Below are 23319 nucleotides of genomic sequence, written 5' to 3' on the forward strand. Positions count from 1 at the left end.
TCATCCTCTTATGTTTATTACTATTCAATCATATCTAGCTACTCATGGCATGGTTCCAAGCTAAGATTCTATTGATATGCTATAAACTTTGTCTAATTTATATAAAGACCAAATTTAGTATTAAATATGTTTAGAGTGGCTATGGCTTATTTTATTTTATTTTCTTCACTATATAGAGTTTGCAACATATCATTAGCAAATAATATCAAATTTTGAAGCTTTGACAACCTAAGAAGAATAATCCTTCAAACCCATCTCATAGTAATCATTTTCTTCATACACTGATTGAAAATTTTCTTTACTAATAGAAACAATTAGAATACCAACAAGCATCCTTGCTAGATACCTTACTTGATAAGAAATAGATAAGTGAGGTGGTTGTTAATTGACACCCTTGTTATTGCATCTGTGAAGAGGAGAAAGATGATTGTAAGGAATTTGAAGTAAGAAACTAAGCTTCTCAATGATTTGAAAGAAAAATAATAAGTCTACCTTATCATATGTTTTGGAGAAGTCCAATTTCAAGAACTTGAAGGATTGATTGGACCACTTGACATTAAATATGGTTTCATACATAAAAAATATATTATCTAAAATAAATTATCTCAAAAAGAAAACCAACTAGTTTGGACTCACTAATTCTATAAGTACTAGTTGTAATTTTAATTAGAGAGCTTTGATTACCAACTTGTACAAGATATTTAAGAGGATAATAGGGTACTAATTATTGAGTGAGCTTCTCCCTTCATTTATATAAAGCAAAATAATAAATGATCTTCTAGGAAAAGCAACCTTAAAGAAGAAATTCATTTATTATCTAAAGAAATTTTGGTCCAATAGTTGGCCAAAGGTATTTAAAGAATTATTTGATAGTATTGTCTTGATTGAGAGATTTTTTATTTTTTATCTCTTCTAATGCTTGTAATAGTTTGGAGAATATGAATAGTTATTAGAGATTGGAGTAAATTGTTAGAATAATGTAAGGTTGGATCATTATAATACTTTATTTTAAGTTGTGGTGATGTACGAATTACAAAGATGCCTTAAGTAAAGGTTCCTATAAAATTTATAATAAATATCTTTCAATTATTCTTGATGATGTTACATTAATCCATCTTCATTTTTTAGTTTTGAAAAAAGTAGAGATAAAAGAAGGGAAGCGAGGCATGGTACTTCATTGCCTTATAAAAATCAAGGGTGCCAACATCCTTTTTTCTTTCTACTATAGCCTAGATCAAGGCTCCTAATCCTTAACTTGAGTAGTCTCAAATGTAGATGTTGTGTCCAATAATTCAAAGAAGAGATTTTGTATATGGAAGCAATCAAGGTTATATTAGAAGGATTCTTGGATTTGTTGAAGCCAAGTTTTGAGATTAGCTTGTTAAGACCAGTTTTCTTCAATCTTGTAAATATATATCTCCTTGTATTATCTAAAGAAGCATTTAAGCTTATAAAAAATAATAGATTTACTTGAAATCTATGCCAAAATGTGATCATCTACTTATGGATGCATGGGTCGTTCAAGTATAGACTATTTATTTTGTATTGGCTTCTTATTGCTTAGACCACTTGAAACTCAATGGAATTTTTTTTATGCAAGTGATTCAAAAAATTGTAGTCACCTAGGATCTTGTATTTGATCACCAAGTGATTCATAGATCTTTATATGTGCATGAAAGAGTACATCCAATCTACACAAGCTAGCACCCTTTAAACATCACTTTGTAAATTGTCTTAAGTGAAGAAAAGAGAGTCAATATAATTAAATTATTCTAAAATTTATAAATAAGACTTGAATAATTAGAATTTGACTTTCTTTCTCTCAAATAGAAATTTATTGCATATGAACAATTTATTTTTTTGTTGCCTCTACTATGTTCTAATCACCAAATTTCAACCATTGGCACCCTTGCGATAGCATTTGGGTTAGTATCTACCATAAGATGATCTACTCATTTGAGGTGTGACGAGCATATGTAATAAGAACTACTAGATTTCCACTTTAGTAGCCATTGAGAACCATCCACTGGACTAGATTATTATCTATCATTCTATGGTTGATAATCATGTGATAAATACATAGAAAAAATGAACATATTAATTCTCCCTCTATCCATTCTTTCTTAGGTGTCTACAAAGTTGTATTCTCAGGATGCTTTATGTACAGAATATAGTATGTCTCTAAAGTTTGGAATTAACTCAGATAACTTGTGCCTATTAAATTTATATTTTTATAAACAAAAGATGTCTAAAACTCGAAGGTGATGTTGAAAGTAATTGTGGACTTTTTTGGTTGCGACCGCATTGTTGAACTCTTAAGTATTGTATTTAATTAGTCATAATTTCATGGCCAAAGAAAGAATGGAGATAGAACAAGTGTTTGCTGGGATGAACTACAGATTTAGATGACAAGCTACAATCCATCTTCATTACACAACTATTAAAATTCTATGTTTTTTTTTGAATTAGAGGACATCATTTACAAAAGGAGCAATATTAGTTTGGTGCTCTTAAAGTTGATATTATCCTCCTCTATCCACTAGTATCAATTTGTTCATTATAAATTATAAGTGAAGGCTTCTATCCTAGTCTAGAGTTTAGTACTAGACAAAATCTAGAATCATCAAAAAAATTTGTAGTTGTATCTGTTCTTAGGAGCTCGTAGGAGTTTCTCAATACTTTTTGTAATTTGTTAGATGATACCACAAAATTTATTAAGGATATGACACGACATAATCTATTTAGGAATTTTTAGTCTAGAAGACTATTTCATAGTAGAGCCACTATGATTTACAACTAGATCAAAGCTAGGGACCTACTTTTTAAAGATGCAAAGTTCTTGTAGTAACCTATGAGAAGTTGCTAATATAAAGTTTCTCAAGGTGTTTGTATTATTTGTTTTAACTAAGAATTAACCTTTGCTTAAGTTACAACTAAGGATGAATATTCTTTGTACTTGTATTTACAATAATATTATCCATTATTAAAGTTGAAAGTTGGAAAGTTTATCTCCCACAAAGTACGCAATGGCTATGAAAGTTGAGAGAAAATCCATTTTCTATTTAACCACTGCTTGATCCATTTATATGACATAGTTGGTCTCTCTCAACATGAATCTTGCATAGCTTTGGGAAATACCCTTTTGGTAGCATCTTGATGGATTGCATCTTAGTTGCATGGAATGCTTTATTTGGTCTTAGATATTGTGCAGCTACATTAAAGAATGCCTCCTCCATGCTTATGTATTTGTTGCATAGTCCAACTGTCTCACCCATCAAGACTTCAAGTGCATTTGATCATAGCACTTTGTCCACGATTCATCTCTAATAAGGTCCACGTAAATTGTCATTATAAATGTACAAACACACACATCTATAATACATAAGTCACAATAAAATAATCAAAAAATGTAATCTATATAGCCATGGACTCTCAACTATAATTTCACCACTCTTTGGTTCTCCTTTGATTTTAAAAAATTATGTATCTTTGGAGGGAACTTTGCAATAGAATTATTGCAGTACAATAGACAATAGAGTTATTGCAATACAATAGACAATTGAGTTGTGCTAAGCACATTGGATAGCAAAAGCTACCCACATAGTGTGCATAAGGCAACTCATGAGTAAGGCGGAATGTTCTACTAGATCACCCTAATCAGATTTTGTTGAATCCATCCTCACTAAAATCCTAGTGTGGAAAAAAAAAAATCAAAACAAATGAAGTTTGATGGTGTGTTCTAGTGCGAGTTGATGTCAGATAGTCTCTTGAGATTGGTTTGATATTGGCAGTTGAGGTGGATTGCTAACTGATACCAATTGATTAGAATCCTTTTTTTCTTTCTTTCCTCTTCAGATGGCACATATCTCATTTCTCAGTTTTTCTTACAAGTGGAGGTGTTTGATATGACACGAATCATGTTGTAAACCTTGTATTTGCATTGTTCTTGTATGAACCAATTCACACTCAAGTACCATAATAGGGCCCCATCATCCTAGGGTTGCTAGTGCAAACAAATACAACTGGGGCTCACAACTAGCACCCACTAATTGTTACAACAGTGCTGCCAGAAACATTGCTAGCCCAAAGAAGAATGTTCCAGCAAGTGGCCACCATGTACACAACCAACTCACTTAAGATTGGGACCCTTAATGCAAGTTTCTAACTTCATTCCATGTTCAAGGCTTCAAGCTGAATGTGTTAAACATTCCTACAGTTCTTTTTCTATTTTTCTATTTTTCTTCCAAGCCTTCCACCACTAGAGAGGTGGAATCACAATACTCAACACAATTCCATGAAGAACTACAAAGTAGTAATGACTCTGCAGCTGCATACCTATGTATTCAGATGATTTTCATGACAGGTGTCTCATGTCACTGAGTTGTTCAGTTAAGGCAGTTTCATATATGAATCAGTATTGTATTTTAGTCTAGTCTGTTTACAGTTGTAAAGCTCACAGCTTCTCATTGCCAATCATGCTCTTAGAGGAAAATGATCACACAACTTGAATGGTCAAAGCATTGAACCTTTGTATTACATTCTCTTTTGCCTTTCCCTAGAAATATTGATATTCTTCATGGCTGTAGGTTTGAAAGGGAACCCACTACTCAACCCAACGCAATGAGCAACTGTTACTTTTGAAAAATTGAGACTGATCATGCTTTCATATGCATGATGTGCGTTTGTGTCCATTCTCTTTTCTCACACATCCACTTTCTGGTTGCACGTCTAACTTTATGAAATACTTTAGAAGAAGAAATCAGATATTTAAAATTTAAAACATAACGCAAGCTTCAGCATGAGTGCAACATAACCTTTATCAATTGGATTTCTCTTCACATCTTGGACCTTTTAATTGGTGACCCACAGAGAGCACTGCACAAAGAAGATAACCTGTTACCAACTGTTTTTAATATTTTGCCTTGTTTTTGGATTTTTAAGAGTGGGGAAAGGCCATCTCCTTTTCTCATGTGGACATACAACTCTCCCAACACTTGGATGCCTGCACAAATAATTGTGCACAGCTATCAGTGTCAAAGGCTCCACAATCTCACCACAGCAACAGCAAGGTTCACTTAAACACCATTGATAAAATAAATAAATAAAATTGGCTTCCCCTCTCCCTTTCACCGTGGCTCCCTCACAAAGTCAGCACCCTCCAATAGGAGTCAATTCCTTGTTGGTTGTCAAAGCCATAAGACAAGACATAGATTTCTTGGTTATATATATATATATATATGTGTGTGTGTGTGTGTGTGTGTGTGTATGTATGTATGTATGTATGTATGTATGTATGTATGTATATATTGGATAGATAAGTAAAGAGAGAATATTGAAGAACAACTCTAAATAAACCACATGAACAAATCCCATGGGGTACACATGTGTGGAAGTTTAGAGATTTGAGGAACAATAATAAGTTTAGATACAAAGTCTTTTTTTATTTATTTATTTATTTGAAAGCAAAAGTGTGGTGGAATATGGTGCAAAGTAAATTAAAATATGCTCTTTAAATCTTGAGGGATTAAAATCAAAAGTAGGAAGCTTGGTTAGATTTCAATGAATAGAACTATGTTAAAAGTTTTTAATATATATATATATATATATATATATGTATTCACTTTCATGTGTCTGTAACATGCTTGTAAGGAAAAATGAGTGTGCAGAACTGTGATTGTTATCAAAATAAATTCAGAAAAGCAATTAGAAATAAAACATTCTACATGTATACACATGTGTGTGCCAACAGTGCAATTGAACTACTTAATTGGAGTAAAGGTTTACATATTTAATTGATTATATGAAATATGCTTACCATTTAAATCTTTGGATTAAGTTAATAATTGAACAAATATCTCTCCCCTACTGCAAAAGATTCACCTTTGAGTAAAATCCAAAAAGACCCATAAAGTCAAACTCGTATTTATGTGGTAAAAATATACGTACTTATAATACCATTAAATTTTCTTTTTAATTCTTTTTTGTGTACGGATATTATGTTTTAGAATCTTGATTTAAATCTTAAACAAATTTTGAAAAGAATGCCCTCATATTATGCATACAAATTTATATGTATAGTCTCCAATCAAGGTAAATGTTGTGTAATTCTTTTAGAAAGTGTTATGACATTAAGGTCTGTCAATCAATAACTGGAACTTTTAGACCTTGGTATAAAGTGTAAGAATAAGTAGCATAAGTTTTTCAGTTGAAAATGCTAAACAATACATCATTTGGAGGTAACAATAAAACTCAATAAATCACCTTGTAGAGAATAGCAAAGATGCACAAAGGCTCTTGAAAGACTCAAACTTTAAAACTAGATTTGTTTTAAAACTTATTTAAATGAGACAAATGAAGCATCTACTATTATTATAACAAAATGTAGACGACTAGAATACCATATGTATAGTAATAAAACTCTTGTAAATGTAAATGCAATAAAAAAGAAAGTCTAGAAGACTTCTTTGAGGCTGTGTAGATATTGTTCATGAAACCATGTCTTTACAATACAGTGAAATAAGATAACCTTCAAACTCTCACAAAAGATTATACACACAAAGGATGTCTTAGCCTTTCTACTCTTGTAATAAATCTAGTTCTTCAAGGAGTAGAATTATACAAGTTTTTAAAGATTTTTGGTGGTTGTAGGTCTTGCCAAAGCTTGATTGTGTTGAACCCTTCCAATTGTCTTGTGTTTGATCTTGTAGTGAAGTCTTATTAATACTTTCTGAGTCCATGTCTTCTTGTGCCAAACCAATAGCTTGTGGCATGATTTTAAGGTATACTTGTGGTAAGACCAAAGAAACTATGTAAAGGATATCTCAAAATACTTTAAGAACAATTATTAAACATTATCAATATAATCAAAGATCTCAATCTGCAAATAACAAAGGAAAAAATTCAAAAAATCAGCAAGATTTATTTCTACTCACTTAAAATAAGATTACCATATTCTCTAAATTTAGATGATATATATATATATATATATATATATAAGATTCTTAAATTAATAAAAAAAGTTTAGTAATATAAATTTTTCTCCTAGTTTTGCAAAAGCTAGATAAAATTTCATTCAAGAAAGCACATAAATCAAACTAAATAAATAAATAAATAAAATAGTGTATCTGTTAGTGAATTCTCTTTTTTTTTTATATATATATATATATCAATCACTAGAAAGAAGCTTTTGCTTAGACTTTAGAGGTTCTATAGAAAGGAACACATTCTTCAATATCTTATTGTTTTTTTCAAAAGAATTAAGGAAATATTTAAAAAGCATGGATTCAAAAGAAGTGGTTCTAAAGAGTATCAAATTTTATCAAAATATAATATAAGCACATTAAAATTGGAAGCTCATAAAATTTTAGTATCAAGGTTTTTTGTTAGAACCACAATCTAAGTGTTACTTAATCAACAGTAACAAGTGTTGTGACTTTTAAAATGAGCTTTCGGATTGAGATACTTAGATTAAGAAATTTCCGATAAGTAATACAGTTTAGAAATAAAACAAACAGAAATAAAATGAAAGTTGGCAAGAATATATGTTGTGTGTCTTGTCAAGTGCCACTAAATTTGACACTAAGTACTAAATGACATTATTGTAAACATTGAAACATTTCAATTATTGTAATGATTTATTTATTTATTCTCTTTCTCATAGTTGTTTTCGAAGTGTTTGAAGATGGTGGGCCAAAAAATTTTATATATAAAAAAGATGATTGGTCTAAGCATCCATTACTATGAATGTTTTATCATATAATCCAGCAATGTGTTATTTTGTGTAGCTTTCTATATCTTCAGGTACTTATAGTTTGTGCAATGTTTCTCGTTGCAAGAAAGAGGATAGTAACTTGCTTGAGGTAGTTGATTTGATTTACAACAAGCATGATTCTTACAATGATTCTTCACAAGGGATTATTACATGCATTTTATTTTATTTTATTTTTTGTAACACAGATAGAAAAAGGCCAAATTCATTGTCTTTTCACTAGAAAACTAAATTATTAATAATAATAATGAATTATTATTATTATTATTATTAACTATAACAAAATTGAAATGGACAACATACACACGGATAGATAGATATTCATGTCTGTATAGAGAGAGAGAGATTCAAAGAAAGATATAAACTTATTTCTGCATAGGTTTCAATCAGATGAATAGTAGAATAAGAAGGAAAAAAGCTTCAAAGTAATTGCACCTCACTGATGAAGGAATATTCATACATTCCCTCTCAATGTTGCACTCATTCATCTCAACACCACAATTAGGGTTTCGACCAGGGCAACAAAACAATGGCATGTCCCTCAAGATTGCCACAAAAGTGATGGTCCTCTTCATGTTTTGTTTTGTTTGTTTTTTCTGTTATTATTTTTATTTTATTATTTACCTCCAGTGCTCAGGTGGAACCTTTTCTGATTGGAACTTGCCTCTGCCACACAAGGCAATGTTGACTTCTTCCTAAGGGAAGAAGAAGGCCATTCATTACCAAATAAAATGAGTGTTGTCATTTCTTCCTTTTGATATACTATTTCAGTATACACATTTTTTTTTAAGTATCATATTTCAATTCAAATACTGTGAAATTGGATTTTGTGGATGGAGATGGGAATGAGTTAAGAGAGGGCAACTCAAACGTGGGCTATGGCCAAACCCACTGGCATTAAGAGGATCATGAATCAAAGAGCCTTGGGGCCTACTACTAAGGCTCAATCAATGGCATCACATATTTATTGTCTTTTGTGATGTTCGTTGGAACTCGCTCTTATATCTCTTGCTTTTGCTTGTTCATCAATTCCGCTTGTTCTCCTCTCTCTTTCAATGTTTTCTTTGTTTCTTCATCACTTGGGGCTTTCTCTCTTCTTTGGAGACATGATTGACCGCCCTTCCAATGGTTACATTTCACTGAAAATAGATCATAAGTTGTTGATCCATAGTAAGATAGCCAACTCATTGTCGACCACCTTCCCATTTCCAACATAAGGACCTACCTAATTCCATTAGTTTGACAACTAAGTTTGATATCCACATTGATTGGAAATAGGTCAGGGATTGGTTAAAATGATGTTAAGATCCAAGCAATAAATAAAAACTAATTATACTTGGAATGGATACTCATGAATTATCAATAGGTGGCAATTGTTGATTGGTTGAGGTGGAATAATAGTATAATTTGGTAATACACTTCTCTTGACAACATAGTTAAGTGCCACACTTCTTGGTTTTGTAAAAGTTGGATTCTTAGTTTTGTAAACCACCACTAATTGAAATTATGTTTGCCTATATGTTGGAAATGGATCAAAGAGAATCTTCAGCTAAAACATTTATGTAAATTCCATTCTTGAGCAAAATTGTGTGAAAACACTTGAAATGCTCCTCATTTCTATTTCCCTACATGGGGGCATTTTTATTTTATTTTTAATGTGCACTGAAAATATGTTAAAATGCTTAAGTTATTGGAAATGGGTCATCTACCTTACATGTGACAACACTCATTTCAATTTGGCCGTATGAAATCTGTGAGATGTGAATGCTCGAAATTTAAAACAAAGTGCATCTGCACATCATAATTTCAGCACAAGGGTGGGGCTAACTTCTTCTCAAAATACCAATTTAAAATATCAAAGTTCCAAACCACAGTTGTTCACATGGCTTAGATCCTGGAAACCCTAGTTTCTGTTTTTAAATGACTCCTTGTTTGTAGGTTTAGAAAGGAAATCATATAAGGCACATGCTAAACTAAGTTCCCAATTTAGAAATCCTGTACTTTCCACTATAAAAGGCCACTGCTATGAGGAAGCTAGTTTTCACTTCAGATATGTTTAGCTTTAAGAAGTTCCTGTTTAATTAAAACATTGATGTCTGTGAGATTGTTATTTTCTTTTTTCTATTCTATTATAACATTATTGTGTTTATATATTGCAAGAGAACAAATCGTTTTCTATATAAAACCATTGGGATAAAACCCTAGCATGTCTACTAGATCTAAAAAAACAAGTAGAGGATTGTTTTGCATTGGGTGTAGAACCTTTTGTGGATATTATCATGCACATATGCATGTAAGATGTTTGTATGTGGATTGGATTGAGTATTGATTAAAATTCAATTAATGTGTCCAACATTCTTTAGTATGTAGGTTGCTTTGCTTGCCTAGAATGTTTTTAAGATTATATTACTATACATTATGAAATGATCTGTATTTAAATTCATAGTCCATGATTTTGCTTGAGAAACTTAAAATATAAGTATTAGCTAGTATAAACTAATATGATAAAATATTCAAATTTTATCTGTAGCTTTGATTTCAAAGAACCTTGTTGTAACGTGATCTTTATTGAAGAATTGGAAAAAAATATACAATTTTCTATATATGTCATTTTGAAAGAAGAAGTTTAAACCTATTAACAAATATTTCCATTTTTTTTTAAATTTGGTGCATATATACCTTGTGCACATGAATTTTTTGGTTCTTAAATTTACATTATTTATTAATTTGTAAGTTATATAGAATTTTATTTTTTTATTTTTTTATTTTTGAGGTCTTTTTTCATTAGTGTCTACTCCTCACATACTCTTAACTAAATCTATGATAAAGTAGAGCAAATTAACAAAGATTTTACCAACATATTTTTATTTGGTGCCTATCTACTAATGCTTTTGAAAGATTGTGTTAAAATAGTTGTATATTGAATGATGTTCTCTAAGAAGTCATAAGCTAGTGTGAAGTCTCAGAACATTTATCATAGTGCTTTGAGAGTTTTCTTTAGATCAAGAAAGTTAAATCCACCATGATGCATGGAATGCCTTGCTATTTGCCACAAAAACAATAAAATTTATTACCAATATTTGTTCTATTAGTTTAAGTCAAACCAATATATACATATATAAATATAAATATATATATATATATCCTTTTAATAAGAAAATTGTCAACTATTGGGATAAATGTCAGACAATTTTGAAATTGATTATATCCCAAATCTTATGATCCACTTGGCAGTACACACGGCTGTAGAAATAGGAGCATCTCAGAGCCAGGCTACACTGAAACCTATATCCTCACACAGTGTGATGCTGCCAGGGCACACAAGACTAGTCAACAAACCCACAATCATAACCTGGAATTCACTTCAATTAAGAATTGTAGTGTTCATCAAACCCAGTAATCCCTATTATTTTATCCTTTACACAAAACTTTTTTATTACTACTATTATAGCATGGTATGGAATATTGTGTGGGTAAGTTCCAAGCATCCATTTCCTTTTCACTTTAAAGGGCCACTGAATTGCAAAGCATGCCACAGGCTGCTTTTACTGCTGCTTATCCAGTAACTCACATTATCTGGGAACTTCTCCTTCTATGAAATGAATGCTACATAGATGCTGATTCCTTGATTAAATCAAAGAATGAAAAAGCTATGTTACCACCCTTGTCATCTTTGCTCTGGAATTATGTAAGTTCCATGAGGCCCAAGTCACTGTTCATCTCATTGGTTTTGTTCAATTTATATATACATATATATATATATATATATATATGTAGTTTTTTTAATGTTGTGGTGTTCTGTGTCGGTGATCAAAAACTGGCCTCATTGGGAGGGGTGCCGCTTTGCCAATGCCAATCTTAGTTTTAAATTTTGAAAGCTGTTTTTGTTTCTGTGATTGCTCAGAGCCAAAAACATTTTCTGTGGCCTAAGACTGATATGGCAGAGAATCAGGTTTTGATGCCACAGTGTCCTTTGCTTCTAACCTAAAAAAAGGCTTTGTGCCTATTGCACAATGACATGTGCTTTTTTGGATTCAACTTTGTTGTTTTAGAAAAATATGAAATAAACTTTTATAGTGCCCTCCACCCAATAAAGCTTGTTTCATGCTGTGCATGAGCAATGAATGGAAATCTGACTTGTGTTTGGGGAGAAAAGAAAGCCAACATCTTTAGCTTTTGGAAACGTGGAGGGCTTTCATGTAACCTATTTGTTGCCATCCACTGTTTTCAAAGTAAAGTGTTCAGCTCAGTGGCAGAAAAAGGCAATATATATATTTTTTTGGAGGTGGAGTCCCTAATTCAAGTTGGCACACTGCTCAAGACACTGAATGTTTGCACTTTAATACTCAGATTGAGCAATCACAACTTGGCCATACTCCACCCACAAATAAAAGACTCAAATACTAGAACATGAGACAAGGTAGTATCTATATACAACTCATATACAAGATGACACTTCATGTGTTTCATGTCCAAATTCTCATTTGGTTTTGGACTTATTATGTGTAGAATCATGCATTTGCATATTCACAAAAGCTGACATGACCAGCATGTGGATACATGGATGAAATTTGATTTTTTGTGGGTGACTATTTTAAACATTTTAGAGAGAGTGTTGTTAATGTCAACACAATTTTTGCAAATGTCACCACAATTTGCCATGCACTACATGTCATCACAGTTTTTGCTATTACCATCATGATTTGCCACTCATTATATATATATATATATATAACAAAAATATTAATATTTTTAATATGTTTTCGATGTCAATTTATATTGATAGAAAATTAAATTTACTATCAAAAAATCAAAAATATAAAAAAGAATAAATGGTAATGGCAATAACATTTTTTTTGGTGACATGTGGTAGATGACAAATTATGGTGGCAATAGCAAAATTGTGATGACAATAACAATATGCTATGTATACATATATAAACATATACACATGCATATATATAATGATATTAAATGATTCATCAATTATTTACAAGCAATCATATGAAAATTAAAAATATGCATAATAATTAAAAGATTGAAAAGCTATCTCACAGATTAATCAATAATTATTGTTTTGAAAATATCTTAAAGATTTTCTGAATTGTAAATTTCTGAATTTAATAGTTTATGTATTTATTTCTTTGGCAAGTATTATTATTTTATTGAAATGGAGAACTACCTCTACAGTTTATAATTTCAACTTGCACAGACGTGCTTGAGATTAAAAAAACGTGCATTCTGCTTCCTTTCTTCATTTGGGCCTTTCCGATAATGTAAAACATGTTGACAAATCACAGCAACTCATATGCACTCTTTGCATTTTCACTATAGTAACCAAGGCTACTGAACAAACAAATATTCTGACTTTTTTTTCTTTTTCCTTCCAATTCTTGTGGACTCTTTAAATTTTCCACCACACTTTTGAACATTTTAGATAACATTCTTATCATCTTTTTATAGTTTAGACAAATAAGAGCACTTGTAGATTAATTTTCAAATTCAATTTATCTTCAAGTGCCCACAAATACTACAAAGCATTGGGGCATTTTTGTTTCCATGGGGTAAACGAGACTTTATTCAGCACCCTTAGTTTTATGCCACACAAAGGAACAAACCCTTTTTTATACCCAAATTCAGCCAAGTCAAGGTCACACATACTCTATGTGATTATGAGTCCACAGTTACTTCCCATGACAATGATGTGTCATAAACTCCCTGTGAGTAGGGGCAAGTTAAGAATTGTACCAGTATAGGCATTGCCTGTACAAATAATAGGTTCTTTCATATGGGGAGATGGGCCAAGTACATTTGACCATGATAGGGGATGAGAGTGAGGATGGTGGACAAAAGCTTAATCCAACATTTTGTATAAAATTCACAATCTGCTTAGCTAAGGCAGGGGAGGAGAAAAAGAGTTCAATGGCACATTTTCATGACTGTTTGGCATGCAATCTTGCTGCTCCTAGCTTTCAACCAACAGAGTAGTACCACTGTCAGCATGAAATCCATCACCTTTTATAGCTTTCCTTGAGTTAGAGTGATCTAAATTCTGCCCTGGCTAGACTTGGCTTTGCTTTGAATGGAACCAAGTGAAGTTGGTGAAGCAAAGATCAAAGCAGACAATTTTGCAGAAGGCCTTGTGATGAGCAACCTGAGGAGTGATCTGGAAACCAGTCAATGTGCTTGCTGGACTGGGGCCAGTAAACCTCAACAACTTGCAAGGGCTCCATCACTGCAAACTCTCTGTGAAACCAAGCCATGGGAGAGGGTATGCAAATGGCACCCACATGGTGCAAAGGAGATGGGACCAAGGAGGTAGAACATGACCTGTGGACTGTGAGATTGGTCCCACTAAGAGCCGCTCACATAATAGAACAGAGCACGCATCGCCTTTCGCGATCAGTACTGCCGGATGAGTATACCAGGATGAAAAGTTACAGAAGAGGCTCTGTTTGCGAGTGTCAGAAAGAATACTGTAGCAGAGCTACTGGTGGGCTAGAGCCAGGAGCGGCGCTCTCCATGCACCGCAACCCATTCCATCGCTTCTCGCCAGCGTCAAGCACAGCACACAGCGCGAGCAAGCGAGAGAGAGAGAGAGAGAGAGAGAGTGGGAGGGAGAGATGTGTGGGAACAGACGTGGAATTTTACTATCGCGCACTGGAGGGCATTCCCTGATGAGCCCTCTGCTGCTGATTCCCACTCACTCGCTCACTATTGCGGCGTGGCTGGCTGGCAGGCACTCATCACGGCACCTCATTAGCATCGCACCCTACCTGACATCATTGTTGATGCTGCTGTAGCGATTATCGCAGCAGACACAGGGGAAGTGAGACGAAATGTGCTGGGTTTAGTTGGGAAACGAGCTGAAGTAGCGGGGTGTGAATGGGAAAAATTAGTGGCATGTTGAAGGAGAAGCGGCAGTCTTGGGGATTATTCCAGGAGGAGGAGTTCGATTTGCAGCGAACCAGACAGGAGTCTGTACTCCCCGATGCAGGTGATATTGTCGGTCAGGAGACGCTTGATGGACGGGTGATGCGAAGCGAGAAGTGGAGCTAGTAGGAGGGAGATGGGAGGCTAATGCCAGTATAATATGTAAAGGGGGAACAGATAGAATAGAAACAAGAAAAAATGAATTCTTGCGCATCAGGGTGGGATTGCTGTACTTGCACGCCCATCCATGCCCTCCAACGGTGCGTTAAATGTTATGAGCTGTGACAGCAAGAGCAGAATTTGGGGCCGGCGGGTGGGAGGTCAAAAGAAGGCACAATGACTTCTAGTGTGCCTAAGAAGTTCGTAGGCAAGGGCATGGCGGATTCGATGAGTAGCAGCGTAGATGATGACGACAACTCACTCGATGGCCGTAACAGCTCACAAGGTGACAGGAGCCGAAGCATTGATACCTCCCAGGTGCATCTCTTCCCTACTGTTCCGAAGACAGAGGAGAAACCCAGGCGCCGAAGCTCGCGCCCCACCTATGTCAGTGGAGACTCTGTAAATCATTTCACAGGCTCCGATCCCGTGCGATTGGAATTGGCACGATTAGAAAACGAACTTAAGGGTAAGGCAACTGGGCGATCGTATTAAAAACTTAGGCCAGCACAACAAGCTAAGCATTCTAACTTAACCAGCACAATACACTAGGATCATCTAATACAATTGGAACAGTCACCCTGCATTCAACTAACTCACCACATCATCACTGAATAGCATGTCCTCTTGACGTCCTTAACCCTCTCACCAACAATCCGTTCCACATCTTCTTGACAGAAAAGCTTTGTCCTAGTGAGCGGTGTACCAAACCCATTCGAGTCACTCTAGTACGCGACCTCACCCAAGCCAGCAGTTCGGGAGAGTCTATGGTGACCTTGCGCCCAGTTCTCAAAGAAACCATGTTAGTTGAGAGTTTGGTTTGCCCCGAATGAGGATGGTAATCACGTGGTGTCATTGTTTTAGATAAGAATCGCGTTTTGGCGGAAGCACAAACAGAGATCAAATCCCTCCGCCAGTCGGATCGTCAGAAGCAGAAGGCAGTGGACGAGGTACCTGTTGGCATGTGTGCGTGGATTGTTTTTTTTTTGTTGCTTCGTTTTTGTGTTGTGATGTTGATTTTGTGTGCAATGTGAGATATGGTGGTCCTGGGTGAGCGAGTTATGGAAGTGATCGGCGGCGAACGAAGGCAACGGCGTACGATGACACGGGTGCAGGAGGGTGCAGTAGGAGGTAGACAGGGATGAAGCAGACGCGCAGACGCGCAGACGCGCAGACGAAGGATTGAGGTTGTTTGTGGATGGTGGTGTGCAGCTGTCTGAGGAGCTGGAGAAAGTGGAGGAGAAGCTGAAAGCCACGGTGGTTGTAGTGGAGAAGAAGGTAGTGATGTGGTGTTGAGGCGGTTGGTTGCGTTTTGCAATGCAGGGGTTGGAATGAGAGTGGGGTCTGAAAGTTTTTGTGGAATGGATGGTTTGGCAGAACCTGGAAGTGAAGAGACTGAATGATGAGAGGAAAGCAGCGGTGGCGGCACAGAGTGCAGCGGAGGCAACAGTGCGAAGGGTTCAGGCGTCTCAGAAGGACAATGAGGTGCCGTCGCTGGAGGTGATCCTGGCTCCGGTGGAGGCGGAGGTGAAGGTGGCGCGTCAAGAGGTAGGTGTGAGTGGGTGTGGTGATATGTCTGGGAGGGGTTGTGTTGAGGAAGACGCGAGCGGGTCATGGAAGGGAGGAGGCAGATGAGGAAATTGAGTTGTGGAGCGATGGGAAACGCGGAGGTGTGTGTGGTGTGGGACGGTTGTGAGGAGAGAATGTGCGGGGTGGTGAGTGCAGTGGGGAAGTGGTGTGGTGGCAGATATCGAAGCTACAGGACACGAACAGAGCTCTGGAGCGGTTGACGAAGTCGAAGGAGGCGGCACTGGTGGAGGCGGAGAGGAGGATCAGAAGTGCGGACGCGAAGGCCGCGATGGTGGAGGACCTGCAGAACCGGAATCAGGAGCTGTTGAAGCAGATCGAGATATGTCAGGTACATGAGGATATGGGGGCGGATGGCGTGGGTGCGTTGGTGGTGGGTGATGTTTGGGCAGCAAGTGTGGGGTTGTTGTGGACAGCAAGTGGAGGGACGTGAAAGAGTAAGAGTAAGAGTAAGAGTGAGTGTGGTGGCAGGAAGAGAATAAAATCCTGGATAAGATGCACAGGAGCAAAGTGAACGAGGTGGAGAAGCTGAGCGGCACGATTCGCGAGCTGGAGGAGGCGGTACTGGCGGGGGGAGCTGCGGTGAATGCAGCGCGCGACTTCCAACGGCAAGTGCAGGAGTTGATGGTGAGAACGGGGAAGCGCGACAGTGGTGACGTGGGTTTTGTGGTAGGAGGAAGAGGGAAGATGGTGGGCGGAGTTGGTTGGGGAATGTAGGGAAGAGATGGTTTGGGAGCGGGAGATTGAGAAGGGGGCAGCGGGACGCAGGAAATGAGGAGTGAGGGGGAATGCGGGGGGTGGTGATGACGCAGTGTGGCGGAGGGAGATGAAGTTGGTTTGAAGTGTAGTCGGTAGGGGAAGGAGAAGAGGGTGTGGAGGGTAAGAGAGTGGGAGTGGAATAACGCGCGGCGGTGGGGCTGTGTAGGAAGTGAAGCGGACGTTGGAGCGTGAGCTCGCGCGGGCTAAGATCAGCGCGAACAGAGTGGCTAGCGTGGTTGCGAACGACTGGAAGGACGAGAACGAGAAGGTGATGCCTGTGAAGCAATGGCTGGAAGAGCGGCGGTTTATGCAGGTAATGACGCGGTGTGAGGTGGAAGGGGCAGTGGTAGTAATGGTAGGGTGGATTGGGATGCGGAGGTGATGGAGGTGATGGAGGGCGTGGGGTGTGGGGTGTGGGAGCAGGGGGAGATGCAGCAAGTGCGGGAGAAGCTGGCGTGTGCGGAGAGGGCGTGCAAGAGCGAAGCGCAAGCGAAGGTGGGTGCGGTTGGGGAGTGGGTGGGTGAAGGCGGTGTGTGGGGGGGTGGGAGGGAGGGCGGGCGGAGGCTGATGGTGGTGGTTTGGTGACGTACAGGAGAAGGTTCAGCTCCGTTTGAAAGTGCTGGAGGAAGGGGTGAAGGGTGGGAGCGGTGCGGTTCGGCGTGGTGGAGGGAGCGGCGTGGAAGCGAAGCGAAGTTCGAGCGTGACGAGCAATGGGAGTGCACGGAAGGTGGGGGGGAGCGAAGTAGGAGCGAAGGGGGTGGCGAATGAGTCCCGAGGTGGGCGATCCGGCGTGAGCCAGTTGCGACCGATGAGTGGGGCGGTTGTGAAGAATGGGAGGTTGACGTCGAAGTCGTTGGATGGCGGCGGAGGTGGGTCGGAGAGTGGGCGGGGATTTGGGTCGGGAGGCGAGGCGGTGACGCTGAAGGCTTTTACGAACGGATTCGAAGAGGTTCGGGCAGGAGTTAGGATGGGTGGGGAGAGTTGTGATGGCGAGGCGGGTCCGAGTGGCGAAGGTGGAAGCAGGGAAGGTGTGGAGGCAAGGGCGGGAGGGGGAGGGGATGGTAGCGAGGGAGCGGAATGTGGTGGGGTGGGAGAAGGGGGTGGGGCGAGGGCACAGGCAGAGGCAGGGGGGGAGTGGGTGGGTGGCGCGAAGAGCGGGGAGGATACGGTGTCGGGGGTGCTGTACGATGTGTTGCAGAAGGAGGTGATCGGGCTAAGACGAGCGTCGCAGGAGAAGGACCAAAGTCTGAAGGACAAGGACAACGCGATAGAGGTACGTGATGGGTGGGGTCGGGGGTGGAGAGCGGTGGTGCGGGAAGGATGGGGGTGATTTGGGTTGGATGCGATGATGAGGTGTGTGAGGGGGTGAATGCAGATGCTGTCGCGGAAGGTGGACACCCTGAGCAAAGCCATGGAGGTGGACGCGAAGAAGATGCGGCGAGAGGTGACGGTGATGGAGAAGGAGGTGGCGGCGATGAGAGTGGAGAAGGATCCGGAACGGAGGGCGAGGCGGGTGAGCATGGCGAAGGAACCTGTAAATAGTTCACAGCGCTTGTCTGTGTGTGGAAGGTACGTGGGTGGGGTTGGAGAGGATGTGGTTTTCGGACTGGGAGAGAGTGGGGGATGGATTTGAGGTGTTGAGATATGGTAGGGAGTTTGGATCGTGGATGGGTTGCTGTGTTTGGAATTGAGGCGTTGATGAAGAGGTGGATTTGTTTTTAATCGGTTCGTGGCGCGCAGAACAGTCAACGGTAGCCTGATACATGGTGCGTGAGGATTCGGGAGACGGAGCGCGTAGATGAAGGGGATTTTGATTGTGCGAAGCATGGAGAATATACAGGCGACAGAAGTCTGGAGAAGGCAGGCATGATCGTGGATGGGGTGGGGGTGGTGGGACTGAGTTGGTGGTGCGGTTGTGGAAGACGATTGAGAGAAAGTGCGGGTGCTGTGGACATTCCAGACTCGATGATTGTACTTCAGCTTGATATGCGTGTTCTTGTAGGTCATCAGCATGTTTTTTATGCTCTTTGCAACGATATCTGTCTCAGCAGCCATTGTAGAATAGTATGTTTGTTTCTGAATTCACTTACATTATTGGCAATCGAACCAACATTATTGGCAATCGAACCAACATTATTGGCAATCGAACCAACATTATTGGAGCCAGGATGGTGGTCAGATCATATGTGCACATGTCTCCTTTATTTGGTGTTGTTTGCACGTTAATGCTCTGTATTGGTTGTTGGAGTTAGTGATGGAGGTTCTTTGGTATATCGGTTTGGACTGGTTTTGGATCATGTTCATTTCATCTTTTTCTTTTGTTCCATGTTTTTTCAGTTTTTGCTGGTTTGTATTTACCTTCAATTTAGTTGGCTTCTGGTCTAGTTTCTTGTGTAGAGTTTTTGGGCGCTTCAAGAGTTGACCGGTTGTATACTTCTTAATAAATGAATTATGTGTGTGCTTGAGTTGTATGTTAGGGATATCCAACATGCACTATTCTTTCCCCTATAACTTTGCTCACTCCCTCACTTTATGTTGAAAACAACAAAGACCTCCCCTTTATCCAATTTAGGATGAGAGGAATGGTTTTTATTAGTTATTGTGACTAGGTTAACTCAATGTATAAAATGACATCTCATCTAATGAAAAATCTTAAGTTACTTGAGTATATCCTTGTAACATGGTATTAGAGTGTAGTTAAGATAGTATTAAGTCAAACGAACTTCACTCCTTATTTAGGAAGAGAAATAGAAAGTGATAAAAACTAAATATATCTTAGTAGATAAACTATTAGAGTAAAGATGGTAGAAGTTAGAAAGAGGTCTTCAAATTGTGAGGTAGGAGAGTTGACCAAGCTTCTAGGAGTTTAAAACTATTATATCTGGAAGCTAAAGATGATTACAATCTTAGAGAGAAAATCTTTGAGGTATGGAAGAAACAAAGATGTTAGTTTCTTCATTTTTTGCAAGCATATTAGAGATATTTTATATTGAAATGCAGTTAGGAGAATCAAAACAAAGAGCTCAATTAGATCTTACCATGTCACTTGAAGATAATTTGATAGATATAATATCTCAATTCAATAACCTTGCAGATTCATGGGACATACTTAAAAGAATGTTTAATGTAGGGGACTAATAACAAATCATTCTATTAACAAATAAGTTGAATGGAATGACAATGAAAGAAGAAAGTGATATTAATACTTATTTAATAGAAGGAATGGATATATAGAATCAAGTGAAGGCATTTGGCAAAGTCATCATAGATAAGATGTTTATAAATATTATTTTGAGTGGATTATTCTAAAGCTACAAAATAGTGATTCAAGGCATCACATACATTACATATAAAAAGAAGTATTATTAGTACAACTCTAATGCATTCATCTTGGAAGATGTAGACATAATTTATTCATACAAGAAGGAAGTAGAAGGAGAAGAAGCTTAGCTCAAGGAATGCTATAACACTTTAAAGGACCAAAATCATATATAATCAATTAAGTTCAAAATAGACTAGAAAGACCATTGAGCTTTGTTAGAGTAGGCCTGCAACTATATGTACTTGGATTTGGACAATATATAAACATACAATTATAAACATATAATTATTTTATTGCTACTTATACAAAGAGCCAAATTACATTGTCCAAAATTTCTTATAAAATCAACACTACAACTCTAACATCATTTATATAGAAGGAAATATTTATGGTGGATATACTAACAACACAAGTGAGACTAATTTCCTTGATTGCCAAAATATGAACTGGTACATCAATTTCAAAGCTAATAATTATTTCATTAGAAAAATCTTAAATCTCTAGCTAATAGATATATAGATCCTAAGTAGGACAATAAAAATCATAGATATTAAATCCTAAAAGATTGAAGTTATTAGATTTGCTAATATAACTTCAAGATTTGATGCAATAAATCTACAAAATGTTTTGTATGTCCCTACTTTGAATGACAATTCGATTTTAGTAGGATCATTGATAAAAAATGATAAATTATTTATGTTTATAAAAAAATAATGCTTAATATTAGATAATAAATATATTATGAAATTAATAGTGATAAAAACAAGAAACAAATAGAATGGACTTTGTTAGTTTTATAACAAAAGAATAGATCAAAAACTCATTAAAGCAAATTTAGTAATAGTAGAAGTAAGAGTACAACTATGGTACAAAAATTATAGGTACTTATATTATATTGGATTATAATATTTATCATAATTTTTTTGAGTACAAGAATTGTCATTATTTGGCACACTTTAAAAGATGTGTAAAGTCTATCTAGCAAGATGACATTATTGACAAATTTTTTTAAGAATTTCATCTTATTGTTCTAAAAAGATATCCTAACTTATACATTTTGACTTAGTAGGATCCATAAAAACATCTTTGAAAAATTCCAAATATTTTGTAGTATTTATAGATGATTATTCTTGTAAGAGTTAGATCTATTTCTTGCAAAATAAAAATAAAACTTTTGGAAAGTTCAAAGAATTCAAAACTCAAGTAAAAAAAGAAATATGGAATCAAATAACAAGTCTAAGAACAAAGAAAAAAAAGATAATATTTAATTCAAGAATTTAACAGATTCTTAACGTTCTATAGAATGAATCAACGATTTATAATAGTATGCACTCTATAACATAATGAAGTCAAAAAAATATATAATTGAACAATAATAGAAATAATATTCTTAATGTAGGTTGTAAGCCAAATACCAACTTTCTTATAGACTAAAGCTATTCATTATGCTAACTTATTAAGAATATGAATCTCAGTGAACTAAAAAATCAATACACTCTTATGTTACTCAAAAAGACTAGAAAATCATTTAAAGATGATATACTTCCCTTGAGATCCTCTTATAATAATAAGAAGTATTTTTTGAGGTTAGAAATATTTCATAAGAAAAGAAAGATGATTGTAGAGTAGAAAAGCTTATATATGAGGTTAAAATAGAATATAAGACTTGTGGAAAGTTTTATAAGTGAAGTTGAGAGTTATTAAAGAGTGAAAACACTTGTTTATTCACAGAGAAGGCATTTTGGATTTCTAAGGCAATAACACCTTCTTGTTGATTTTGAGAGTTATTTCTTATTTTTTTTCTTTAATACATTCTTTTCTTAGACATGGTTTCAAGTGAGGGTGAGAATTTGAGAGTGATTAAGAAGTTTAGGAGTAAAAACTTCTATAATTGGAAGAAGAAAATGGAGCTTTCGTTGGCTTCATTGGATCTTTGGAATACTATGGATGAAAGTGAAGAGCTTCCAAGTGATGATACTAATATCAAGGTGAAAAAAGAATACAAATATTGTAAAAGAAAGGCTTTTGGCATGATTGCATCAAATTTGGATGATAACAATTTTTTACATATAATTATTTACAATGAATTAACAAAAGCATGGAAGATTCTTTGCAATATCTAAGAGAGTAGAAACCTTCATAATATTCTATGGACAAGGAAAAAGTTCTTAATGGTAAAAATGAAAGAAGGAGATGACTTCATGGCTCATGACAATGAGATAAAAGTACTTGCAAATAGAGTAGTAGTTGTTGATAGAGCAATTGATGATAAGGACATTGTGTTGACATTGCTCATGAGTCTTTTCAAATCTTACAACCACCTCATTGTGGAATTAGAGTCAATCAATATGAAGGAGTTTACCATGAATTATGTCACATCAAGGCTTGCCTATGAAGTAATAAAGAGAAAAGAAAAAAGAGCATCAAAGTAATGATTCAGCTCTATTTTTAAGACAAGGCAAAAGTAGCTATTCTCACCAACGTGATAATTCAAAAAGTAACATGAAAAATTATTATATTTGTGGGAAATCAAGTTACTTTATTAGGAATTGATACAAAGCTAAGAAAGAAAATAAGGAGAATGCAAACACTGCTTGTGATAACTTAAATGGAGATGACTATGCTTTCATGGCAAGTGAAGGAGCTTCCTTAGTTGCTATGTCTAAGTGGATTATAGATTTTATTGCTACTAAGTATATGACAATCTATAAGTGTTTATTTGCCACTTATGAAGAAATTTCAGCAACCAAAGTTTGGTTGGGAGACAATGGCATGATACAAGCTATTGGAA

The 23319-nt window shown here is 36.6% G+C and overlaps 1 protein-coding gene across 3 annotated transcripts; it reads left to right on the forward strand.

Moving 5' to 3' along the window:
* The first annotated feature begins 14254 nt into the window (after positions 1–14254).
* On the forward strand, positions 14255–19372 carry LOC112295535 (microtubule-associated protein 70-2). 3 transcript variants are annotated; one of them, XM_073540912.2, is made up of 11 exons: positions 14267–15329; positions 15725–15810; positions 16073–16138; positions 16238–16408; positions 16608–16778; positions 16919–17074; positions 17373–17519; positions 17630–17701; positions 17799–18479; positions 18582–18775; positions 18947–19372. In XM_073540912.2, exons 1-11 carry the CDS (start codon positions 15038–15040, stop codon positions 18978–18980), a joined length of 2070 nt encoding a protein of 689 aa, XP_073397013.1. In that variant the 5' UTR covers positions 14267–15037; the 3' UTR covers positions 18981–19372. The 3 variants fall into 3 exon arrangements, with proteins under 3 accessions (XP_073397015.1, XP_073397013.1, XP_073397014.1); XM_073540913.2 differs by having other exon boundaries at positions 14272–15329; positions 18952–19372; XM_073540914.2 differs by lacking the exon at positions 16919–17074 and having other exon boundaries at positions 14255–15329.
* Positions 19373–23319: the final 3947 nt, after the last annotated feature.

The sequence above is a fragment of the Physcomitrium patens genome, chromosome 18 (assembly GCF_059467195.1).
Source record: "Physcomitrium patens ecotype Gransden chromosome 18, ASM5946719v1, whole genome shotgun sequence".
Taxonomy (NCBI): domain Eukaryota; kingdom Viridiplantae; phylum Streptophyta; class Bryopsida; order Funariales; family Funariaceae; genus Physcomitrium; species Physcomitrium patens.